The 12,762-nt window shown below is 43.8% G+C and overlaps 1 protein-coding gene across 1 annotated transcript in view; it reads left to right on the forward strand.

Moving 5' to 3' along the window:
• Nucleotides 1-12,762, forward strand: part of LOC124552274 (C3 and PZP-like alpha-2-macroglobulin domain-containing protein 8) — an 842,473-nt gene that overhangs the window by 702,304 nt on the left and 127,407 nt on the right. Inside the window, exon 16 of the mRNA XM_047126553.1 lies at nucleotides 3,808-4,080. Within this exon, the coding sequence (XP_046982509.1) occupies nucleotides 3,808-4,080 (273 nt within the window). The remainder of the gene's footprint in view (nucleotides 1-3,807; nucleotides 4,081-12,762) is intronic.

Below are 12,762 nucleotides of genomic sequence, written 5' to 3' on the forward strand. Positions count from 1 at the left end.
ACAGACCTTTTCTCCCATTCATAGAGGTCTTCGATGTACTCTTCCATTTATCCAGTCTCTCGTCTGCATTTAACAGTGGAATTTCTCTTGCGCTATTAATGTTGATGCCTTTTCTTTTCATTTCACCGACGTTTACTTTGAATTTTGTATACAGGGTGGTCCATTGATCGTGACCGGAAAAATATCTCACGAAATAAGCGTCAAACGAAAAAATTACAAAGAACGAAACTTGTCTAGCTTGAAGGGAGGAAACCAGATGACGCTACGGTTGGCCCGCTAGATGGCGCTGCCATAGGTCAAACGGATATCAATTGTGTTTTTTTTAAATAGGAACCCCCATTTTTATTACATATTCGTGTAGTACGTAAAGAAATATTAATGTTTTAGTTGGACCATTTTTTTTCGCTTTGTGATAGATGGCGCTGAAATAGTCACAAACATATGGCCCAACATTTTAGACGAACAGTTGGTAACAGTTAGGTTTTTAAAATTAAAATACAGGACGAAGATACGTTTGAACATTTTATTTCGGTTATTCCAATGTGATACATGTACCTTTGTGAACTTATCATTTCTGAGAACGCATGCTGTTATTGCGTGATTACCTGTAAATACCACATTTTGCAATAAATGATAAAAATGATGTCCGTCAACCTCAATGCCTTTGGCAATATGTGTAACGACATTCCTCTCAACAGCGAGTAATTCGCCTTCCGTAATGTTCGCACATGCATTGACAATGCGCTGACGCATGTTGTCAGGCGTTGTCGGTGGATCACGATAGCAAATATCCTTCAACTTTCCCCCACAGAAAGAAATCCGGGGACTTAAGATCCCGTAAACGTGCGGGCCATGGTATTGTGCTTCGACGACCAATACACCTGTCATGAAATATGCTACGTGCCGGACATCCATCATGTTGGAAGTACATCGCCATTCTGTCATGCAGTGAAACATCTTGTAGTAACATCGGTAGAACATTATGTAGGAAATCGGCATACATTGCACCATTTAGATTGCCATCGATAAAGTGGGGGCCAATTATCCTTCCTCCCATAATGTCGCACCATACATTAACCCACCAAGGTCGCTGATGTTCCACTTGTCGCAGCCATCGTGGATTTTCCGTTGCCCAATAGTGCATATTATGCCGGTTTACGTTACCGCTGTTGGTCAATGACGCTTCGTCGCTAAATAGAACGCGTGCAAAAAATCTGTCATCATCCGGTAATTTCTCTTGTGCCCAGTGGCAGAACAGTACACGACGTTCAAAGTCGTCGCCATGCAATTCCTGGTGCATAGAGATATGGTACGCGTGCGATCGATGTTGATGTAGCATTCTCAACATCGACGTTTTTCAGATTCCCGACTTTCACACAATTTGTCTGATACTGATGTGCGGATTAGCCACGACAGCAGCTAAAACACGTACTTGGGCATCATCATTTGTTGCAGGTCGTGGCTGACGTTTCACATGTGGCTGGACACTTCCTGTTTCCTTAAATACCGTAACTATCCGGACACTTGGATGATGTCGTCCAGGATACCGAGCAGCATACATAGCACAGGCCCGTTGGGCATTTTGATCACAATAGCCATACATCAACACGATATCGACCTTTTCCGCAATTGGTAATCGGTCCATTTTAACACGGGTAATGTATCACGAAGCAAATACCGTCCGCACTGGCGGAATGTTACGTGATAGCACGTACTTACACGTTTGTAACGATTACAGCGGCATCTATCACAAAGCGACGAAAGTGGTCCAACTGAAACATTCATATTTCTGTACGTACTACACGAATATGTAATAAAAATGGGGTTCCTATTTTTAAAAAGCGCAGTTGATATCCGTTTGACCTATGGCTGCGCTATCTAGCGGGCCAACAATAGCGCCATCTGGTTGCCCCCTTCAAGCTAGACGAGTTTCGTTCTTTGTAGTTTTTTTCTTAGATGCTTATTTCGTGAGATATTTGGCCCGGTCGCTACCAATGGACCACCCTGTATAACAAACTGAATGAATGTGGCATACAAAAACGGAAAACTGAGTTTATCAGTGGTATATTGCATGTAATGAACAGACGAATACCTGCTGAAAGGAACTCTGACAATGCATCACAGAAATCTAGAAACGGCAAGAGGTGTTATCCAATAATGTTGGATTAAGCATGTACACGTACATGGCTACTCTGCAGTGCATCTGACACTTAAGTGCCTGGCAAAGGGTCTTGGAACCACTTCAGGCTTTCTGTAGTAGTTCTGATTTCTTTTACTTTATTGCAAATATAATTTCCCCTTATGTAGGCTGGCGACAATAAAATACGCAACTGGCCATTAAAATTGCTATACCACGAAGATGACGTGCTACAGATGTCATATTTAACCGACAGGGAGAAGATGCTGTGATATGCAAATGATTAGCTTTTCAGAGCTTTCACACAAGGTTGGCGCAGGTGGCGACACCTACAACGTGCTGACATGAGGATAGTTACCAACCGATTTCTCACACACAAACGGCAGTTGACCGGCGTTGCCTGGTGAAACGTTGTTGTGATGCCTCGTGTAAGGAGGAGAAATGCGTACCATCACGTTTCCCACTTTGATGAAGGTCGGATTGTAGCCCATCGCGATTGCGGTTTATCGTATCGCGACATTGCTGCTCGCGTTGGTCAAGATCCAGTATATGGAATCGGTGGGTTCAGGAGAGTAATACGGAACGCCGTGCTGGATCCCAACGGCCTCGTATCACTAGCAGTCGAGATGACAGGCATCTTATCCGCATGGCTGTAACGGATCGTGCAGCCACGTCTCGATCCCTGAGTCAACAGATGGGACGTTTGCAAGACAACAACCATCTACACAAGCAGTTCGACGTCTTTTTCAGCAGCACGGACTATCAGCTCCAAGACCGTGGCTGCAGTTACCCTTGACGCTGCATCACAGACAGGAACGCCTGCGATGATGTACTCAACGACGAACTTGGGCGTATTAAACACATCCTGGATGAATCCAGGATGTGTTTAGAGCATCATGATGGTCGCATCCGTGTTTGGCGACATCGCGGTGAACGCACATTGGAAGCATGTATTCGTCATCGCCATAGTGGCGTATCACCCGGCGTGATGGTATGGGGTGCCATTGGTTACACGTCTCGGTCACTTCTTGTTCGCATTGAACAGTGGAGGTTACATTTGAGATGTGTTACGACCCGTGGCTCTACCCTTCATTCGATTCCTGCGAAACCCTACATTTCAGCAGGATAATGCACGACCACATGTTGCAGGTCCTGTACGGGCCTTTATGGATACAGAAAATGTTCGACTGCTGTCCTGGCCAGCAAATTCTCCAGATCTCTCACCAACTGAAAACGTCTGGTCAATGGTGGCCGAGCAACTGGCTCGTCACAATACGCCAGTCACTACTCCTGATGAACTGTGGTATCGTGTTGAAGCTGCATGGGCAGCTGTACCTGAACACGCCATCCAATCTCTATTTTACTCAATGCCCAGGCGTATTAAGGCCATTATTAGGGCCAGAGGTGGTTGTTCTGGGTACTGATTTCTCAGGATCTATGCACCCAAATTGCGTGAAAATGTGATCACATGTCAGTTCTAGTATAATATATTTGTCCAATGAATACCTGTTTATCATCTGCATTTCTTCTTGGTTTAGCAATTTTAATGGCTAGTAGTGTATTTTCTCATCCAGAAGAGTGGTTCATATTTACAGTAAGCTGAACGGGTGTTGTCATATAACGGATACATGTCAACAGCTGGTACTCAAGTGCACCTCGCACCCTTTCAGAGAAACTGGTGGTGTCTACTCCGGAGGACTTCCAGCCAGAGTGGCTGCCGGCTCCACGGAACCGCGCCGGCGTCGTCCTGGAGGTGCGGGCGGCGGCGCCGGGGGCGGACCGGGATCGTGGGGGCGGCGCTGGGGGCGCAGTTGGCAGTGGTGGTGGAGACACGCCCCCGCAGCCGGCCGCCGTGGTGCTGCTGTCCTCTGGCAGAGGCGCTGGGCCCGACTCCTACCTGCTGGCGCTGGGAGACGTCTCGTGGCTCACCAGGGGGCCGCACGGTACGTTGCGTGGCGCACCGCACAGCACAGCACAGCTACATTGGTTCCTATAGCACGTGATATTGATACTAAAGGGGTTATGTATATGGGGACTTTAGAATGTGCACTCATGTTCAGAAAAAAAAAACACGTAATACTTTGAACAACTAGAGACACGACGTTAACGTTCACAGGAGATGTACAGAAGTATGTTCTGTAGAAATGACTAGTATCTGAAACATATCGGCCTGCAGGTACAACGTCAACATCGATATAGTGGTGCAGCACCATTGGTAAGTAAAGCGTACCTATGGCTGTTGTTGTCGCTGTAAACCAAGATTTGAGCAGACGTGCTGGATGCCTCACAGTTGTATGTGCAAACTGTACCATGAAATTAGTGAGTTTCTTCAAGATGAAACATGGGTGGCCTACGTCACACCAGAATCAAAGCAACAGTCCATGGAATGGCGGCATTCAATTCACTCAGAAAAGTGAAATTTAAGCAAACAATTTCTGCCCGGAAAATCATGTGCACGGTTTTTTTTGACAGAAAAGGAGTTTTGCTTGTGGAATTTCTGCTTCCTAATGAGACAATCAATGCAGCAGCTTACTGTAAGACATTGCACAATCTGCGCCGTTCAATTCAGAACAAAAGACGTGGCAAGTTGAGCAAGGGCATCGTTTTGCTGCAAGACAATGCCCGTCCGCATGTGGCGAATCAGACCAAAGATCTCATCACACCTTTTCGATGGCAAACTCCAGATCATCCTCCGTACAGACCCGATCTTGCGCCCAGTGACTACCATCTGTTCCTGCACTTGAAGAAACACCTGGGCGGTCAGCGTCTTCAAGACGATGACGAAGTCATAACAGTGGTGATGCAGTGGTCAACAAGTCAGGCGGCAGATGTCTGTGAGGAGGGTATCCAAAAACTGGTACAACGTTATGACAAGTGCCTCAATATTGACGGAAATTGTTAAGAAAAGTAGATTAAGGTACAGGTTTTTGTGTAAAGATAAAATTATTGAGGTATATTAGCACGTCTTTTTTTAAATTTCAAAACGGTACTTACTTATAAAACACGCTTCGTACATAGTTTTTAAAAAATAATTCAGGTTTTTCTTGGGTATCTCCTCGTAATGTTATTTCCATATATGTTCCATAGATCACCTGAACGATTCTTTTATCTAAACGATCTGGAACGAGTCAGTTTACAGGGGATGTATTCATGATTAGAGTTAATATTAACGAACACATTGTTTATTTTTAGTCCTACTGATGTAATACGCTTTTTTTGTGATACACATGATGACGTAAATATTCGCAGAAACCAATATCATATGGAAACTGAGACCGATACGGAAATTCCGTAATTAGCTGTGGATTCAGGGATTTATTATCTTACAGAAACACCGCTTTTTATGAGTGCAACTTTCGTAGCATTTAGCGCTTTTTTTTTTTTTTTTTTTTTTTTTTTTTTCACTAGTCAACTCCTGATGGGAGAAATAATGCTCCCATTATCAGGGGGTCTCTCGAAACGCTTTCTCAACGCATTTGTAAATCGCCTGGGATCTTTGGACGTTCATGGGCAACGTTCAACAGACGTGCTTTGTGGTGTCACCGCCAGACACCACACTTGCTAGGTGGTAGTTTAAATCGGCCGCGGTCCATGTAGTACATGTCGGACCCGTGTGTCGCCACTGTGATCGCAGACCTAGCGCCACCACCAAGGCAGGTCTCGTGATACGAGAGTGGACTCGACCCCAGTTGTACGAGAACCAAGCTACCGCCCAGTTGTACGCGAACCTAGCTATCGCCCAGTTGTACGAAGCCTTTCTCTCTCATTAGCCGAGAGACATAATAGCCATCAGCTAAGTTAATGGCTACGAACTAGCAAGGAGCCATTTGTATCAGTGCCTATAGCTTACGAGTATTCAAGAGAGATGTATTCCGAGGAATCAATAAAAGTTAAGTAAAAAGCATCTACATACTTTTCTTCTTATTCATTCATAAGTTTTTATGTTCCAGACTTCACGCCCGTATGCTTATTGCCGTGCGTGCACTATCGGCCACAGCGTTAGTTTAGCATTACTTTTCAGCAATCCACATCACGGTGTCGGTCCAGCCAGCGACACTACATGCTTAACCCAGGCTCCACATGAAAAATGTTCAGATCATCGGGTTGTTTCCCGAAACGGTTTGTTGAGACGTATGGGCGACAGAAAAAGGTTGAACGCTACGAGTTACAGGTTTTACTATTATTCATTCATATATATTAGATACATGTAATAAAATTTACCCTGAGACCTTATAGAAGAGTACAAATGGTTAAAATGGCTCTGGGCACTATGGGACTTAACTTCTGAGGTCATCAGTCCTCTAGAACTTAGAGCTACTTAAACCTAACTAACCTAAGGACATCACACACATCCATGCCCGAGGCAGTATTCGAACCTGCGACCGTAGCGGTCGCGCGCCTCCAGACTGTAGCGGCTAGAACCACTCGGCCACCTGGCTGGTTGGGAGGGTACAGATGAGACCTTGGAACATGTGTCAGAACTCGTGACAACACGAAGTGGAAAAACTGCGCATCGGTGGTAGGCCATTCATCACGAAGGATGGTCGGTGCAGCGCGTGATAAATCAGCTGCGCCCCCCCTCCCACCCCCTGAAATCGCCCTCCTAGGTGAGCGATCATCCACCAGTGGCGCAGAGGGTGGACAGCGGTTAGCGGCGATGAGTGATGAGATGGCCCCCAGTGTACGGCCTCAGGGGCGTGTCTTCCCCCTCCCTATTCCCCTCCCCACCCCCACCACTGTGCTGTGTCCTGTTTGGGTTCTGGAACACTCTGGCCGATAATCACACCCAGTAGGGCAAAACTGCTCTACAGGAATCAACCGGAATTTGCGATGCCAGAGGTTAACTTTAACAAGTACCGCAAAGGCGATGGCTGCTGTGACGTCACATCATGGTCCGTATTTAAGTTAAACATAAACATGTCGTATTTTTGAGAGAATTTTGTTTTTAAGACAAAAAACATACAGTGTTTTCTGTTCAGCAGGAATTCTGATACTCTGTCAGTTTACCAGTATTTTTCCTTTACAGCGGCTGTCTAACGTCAGCAATATAGTATTCGCAGTCAACGATAAATGTTTACCAAAGTCCAGATACATATGCTTGTGTCAAAGACTTTAGATCAATTCTTTGACAGTGTAGTAGCATGAAACTTTTAGCTAAAGCGCTTGATGAAAGGTCCGTCCTGATAGCTGAGTGGTTAGTGCGGCAGTCTGTCACGCGAAGAGGCCCGGGTTCGATTCCCGGCTGGGTTGGAGATTCTCTCCGCTCAGGGACTGGGTGTTGTATTGTATTAATTATCATTTCATCATCACCAATGGAAGGCAATGGGAAACCACCACTGGAATCACTTCCCTAGATGCTCATGCGGTGGACCTCTCTGATGACGCTTCCACCAAGAAAAGTCCTGCCGTAAGGCAGAATACAAAGTTTAAGTTTTTTTAAGTTTTGATAAAAGTTAGAGTGAGGCCATTGGTTATGTGTTGCTTCGCTTTGTTTTGTGCATTTTATAAAATGACAAATTATATTCGGTGCGTGGCTACCAGCCAGTGATCATTGCAAAGTATGGAAAATACGAAATTATTCTACGTTTGTTTGTGTGGTCATCTTCCACAACAGCTATTAGCATCTGTTATTGTAGGTTATCTGTCTTGAGCTGACTGCAGTCTAATTCAAAAGAATTACACCAGGCGCGTTTCGCTTGTATTTGCAAAGCATCTTCTGTGGTATTCTGTAAATTGGATACACAAGTTTGTACTTTTTTTGTCGTGTTAGGTTAAAAACAGCGTGTTCTTTATAAAGTTGGTCTGCAAGCTACTGCTGCTCCTTCCATTCTTGCTAGCAGTGGTTGGTGTCGACTGGCTTCATTTCACTTCTGCTCTTGGTCGTTTTTGGCATTTTGCGTTATTTTCTGCGCTGCATTATTTACAATTGAGTTTCTTAACTGTTTTTCATTCACCACTGCCACAGTGTTTATGCCTATTCGTTTGTGTTCGTTCACATTGTGTGTGTTGCCAACCTTTTGTGTGTGTGTGTGTGTGTGTGTGTGTGTGTGTGTGTGTGAGTTAGTGAAATTGTCTTGTATGTAGGGAGAGAAACGAGAGGATTTTTTTTTTTTTTTTGTAAGTGGGGTGGGGGGGAGAGGAAAGATAGGAATGGCCTGGACAGTAATTATGGAATTATGGGATAGATATGGGAGGAAATGGTAGTGGTAAATGGAGCCTGTGGTTGTACTGTATTTGTATTTATAATATTATATTAAGTGGTCAATCAATTTAATGAGTGGACGGCTGCTGTGGCCGAGCGGTTCTAGGCGCTTCAGTCTGGAACCGCGCGACCGCTACGGTCGCAGGTTCGAATCCTGCCTCGGGCATGGATGTGTGTGATGTCGTTAGATTATTTAGCTTTAAGTAGTTCAAAGTTCTAGGGGACCTATGACCTCAGCTGTTAAGTCCCATAGGGCTCAGACCCATTTTGAATTTAATGAGTGGTTTGCCAAGTTGATCTGATCATTTATGAATAGTTTCTTTTCTGTTATGTTTTTTTGAATGTGCTAGTTCTCTTGTAAGGTGAGGAGATGTTTTTTGTTGTTGTTTATCCATATGATTTCTATGTCTATGTCTCTGGTTGTAATTTCATGTTGATGTTGGTGTAAGTGTTCTGCAAAAGTTGAATGATTTGTCCTATGCTTCCATGCTCTTACATGCTCATTGTATCTGATGTCAAATATCCTTCTGGTTTGACCTATGTATTTTCCATCACATGTATTGCATTTCAGTTGGTATATTCCTGACTTACGATACAGATCAGTTTTTCCTATTGTTTTTGGGAAGTATTTCTGAATTGAGTTGTTGGTTTGGTGTGCTATTTTTATGCCTTGTTTTTTGAAAATATTGGATATTGTGTGTGTTTATTTGTGGTTGTATGTCATTGGGTACCATCTTTTACTTTCTGTTTCTTTCACACTTTATGCTGTTTCTATTCTTGTATTTTGCGTATTTTTTTGTGTGTGATTTTGTCCTTGTGTTGGTGACAGTTGGGTGTTTGTTCCTTTTTTTTCTTGATTTTCTTGTTCAGCTTTGTTACTAAGTTCTCTCTGTATCCATTGTTTGTGGCTATTTGTATTATAATATTCATTTCTTTTTTGTAATTGTCTGTATCTCATGGCACTGTGTTTAGTCCTACCTGCTTTTTCAGAATTGGGGTGTTGTGGTGTCTCATGTATAATTGTGTCTGTTGTTGTCGGTCTTCGGTATATTGCAAATGTGTGCTGGTTGTTTTGAAACTTTATGGTGATGTCCAAGAAATTCAAGTGTTTATTTTGTTCTTTCTCTACTGTAAAATGTATATTATCTTGAACAGAATTTATGTCTGTGTGTAACTGGTCAATTTTACTGTTTGGTTCATGTACCAGGCGCAAGATGTCATCCATATATCTGAACATTTCGAGCTTCTCCACTCGCTGTCTGTCCACAGTCGATTCCATTTATGTCTTTCCCAGACATGAGATCGCCACTGATATATGCTATTTTTAACTGTATGGCATCTGTTTAATAGCTCCAGTGAAGTAGCTTGTTGAAATATGTTTCACAAAATCTTTGACAAAGCATGCATTTGTGTCGGCCAGCTGGTAACACCACATTCCTGACGTCACACAGACATGCAGTTAGGCCTGTGTCTATTGTAGGCCTTGTAGTCCACATTCTAAACTACATGTTGTACTAGGATATAAGTTTCCAGGTACACTTAGTGCTATGTGTGTGTGTGTGTGTGTGTGTGTATACTACATATACATCTATACACACACACACACACACACACATATATATATATATATATATATATATATATAGGGTGTTACAAAAAGGTACGGCCAAACTTTCAGGAAACATTCCTCACACACAAATAAAGAAAAGATGTTATGTGGACGTGTGCCCGGAAACGCTTAATTTCCATGTTAGAGCTCATTTTAGTTTCATACACCTACGCTCAATGGAGCACCTTATCGTGATTTCATACGGGATACTCTACCTGTGCTGCTAGAACATGTGACTTTACAAGTACGACACAACGTGTGGTTCATGCACGATGCAGCTCCTGCACATTTCAGTCGAAGTGTTCGTACGCTTCTCAACAACAGATTCGGTGACCGATGGATTGGTAGAGGAGGACCAATTCCATGGCCTCCACGCTCTCCTGACCTCAACCCTCTTGAATTTCATTTATGGGGGCATTTGAAAGCTCTTGTCTACGCAACCCCGGTACCAAATGTAGAGACTCTTCGTGTTCGTATTGTGAACGGCTGTGATACAATACGCCACTCTCCAGGGCTGCATCAACGCATCAGGGATTCCATGCGACGGAGGGTGGATGCATGTATCCTCGCTAACGGAGGACATTTTGAACATTTCCTGTAACAAAGTGTTTGAAGTCACGCTGGTACGTTCTGCTGCTGTGTGTTTCCATTCCATGATTAATGTGATTTGAAGAGAAGTAATAAAATGAGCTCTAACATGGAAAGTAAGCGTTTTCGGACACATGTCCACATAACATATTTTCTTTCTTTGTGTGTGAGGAATGTTTCCTGAAAGTTTGGCCGTTCCTTTTTGTAACACCCTATATATATATATATATATATATATATATATATATATATATATATATATATATACTACACCGAAACTGCATTACAAATACAGTTAGCTGTAAGGAAATAATAAATTAAAATATTTTGCCTGATACTGCAGTTCTCATGCATAGACAGCATTCATGTAGTGAGTGATAAACTTTTCTCCTTTCAGGAAATGGATTCACTAGCTGTGAATAAATACTACTGTCAGCGGCCTGTGACAAATGAAAATCTGAGCCAGAGTAGGACTCGAACCCAAATTACCATTTGTCACCTTAACAACTATGACTATGCGAACACGCCCCCTGTATCAGTCCAAAACTCCGCCACAATCCAAATTCTGGCACATTCGTGAACCTAAGCATACGAAGACTTTGATATTATTATCAAACCCATTTTTCGTCCCCCGTCACAATGTGATGCAGAAATCTCTTCCGTTATTGCCTCTGAAACAACTGTTCACAAACGCCGTTCAACGTTTGTTTGTTTCAGGTCACACGGGACCCAAGTTCCTTCTTTCTGAATCATACACATAGCCTTGAGACGTTTTGAAATGGCTTGCTGTATCACGCCCACTAATTGTGCCAATTCTTCTTGAATTGACGCGAGTCTTCACTCAGCAATGTCTCCATTTCTACATCTTCGAAAACATTCTCTCTTCCACCACTATGCCGGTCTACGACGTTAAAATCACCGTTCTTGAAGCGTTGAAACCACTCACGACACGTTCTTTCACTAATAGTGTCCCTACCATACACACCTGAGAGCATTCGATGAGATTCAGCCACTGTTTTCATCATATTGAAACAAAACAGTAACACCTCCCGCAAATGACGAGAATTAGGATCGTAAACTGACCTTTAAATCAAGAACAACTTTATGATGCAGACATAAGTCGACTGATGTTTGAACGAGGTTATGTTGGCGGAAGTCCAAGCTAACTGCCTGACGTCTGCGATCTGTTTCTTTCGACCGCTACTTACCGTATATATATATATATATATATATATACTGGCCATTAAAATTGCTACACCACGAAGATGACGTGCTACAGACGCGAAAGGTAATCGACAGGAAGAAGATGCTGTGATTTGCAAATGATTAGCTTTCCAGAGCATTCACACAAGGTTGACGCCGGTGGCGACACCTAAAACGTGCTGACATGAGGAACGTTTCCAACCGATTTCTCGTACACAAACAGCAGTTGTCCGGCGTTGCCTGGTGAAACGTTGTTGTGATGCCTCGGGTAAGGAGGAGAAATGCGTACCATCACGCTTCCGACTTTGATAAAGATCGCTTTGCAGCCTATCGCGGTTGTGGTTTATCGTATGGCGACATTGCTGTTCGCGTTGATCGAAATCCAATGACTGTTAGCAGAATATGGAATCGGTGGGTTCAGGAGGGTAATACGGAACGCCGGGTTGGATCCCAACGGTCTCGTATCACCAGCAGTCGAAATGACAGGCATCTTATCCGTATGGCTGTAAGGGATCGTGCAGCCATGTCTCGATCCCTGAGTCAACAGATGGGGACGTTTTCAAGACAACAACCATCTGCACGAACAGTTCGAAGTTGCTTGTAGCAGCATGGACTATCAGCTCGGAGACCATGGCTGCTGTTACCCTTGACGCTGCATCACAGCTCCTGGGTGCACGAATGCCAAAACGTCATTTTTCCGGATGAATCCAGGTTCTGTTTACAGCATCATGATGATCACATCCGTGTTTGGCGTCATCGTGGTTAACGCACATTGGAAGCGTCTATTCGTCATCGCCATACTGGCGTATCACCCGGCGTGATGGTATGGGGTGGCATTGGTTACATGTCTCGGTCACTTCTTGTTCGCATTGACGGAACTTTGAACAGTGTACGTTATATTTCAGATGTGTTACGACCCGAGGCTCTACCCTTCATCCGATCCCTGCGAAACCCTACATATCAGCAGGATAATGCACGACCGCATGTTGCAGGTCCTGTACGGGCCTTAGTGGATACAGAAAA

Source organism: Schistocerca americana, chromosome 10 (assembly GCF_021461395.2).
Source record: "Schistocerca americana isolate TAMUIC-IGC-003095 chromosome 10, iqSchAmer2.1, whole genome shotgun sequence".
NCBI lineage: Eukaryota > Metazoa > Arthropoda > Insecta > Orthoptera > Acrididae > Schistocerca > Schistocerca americana.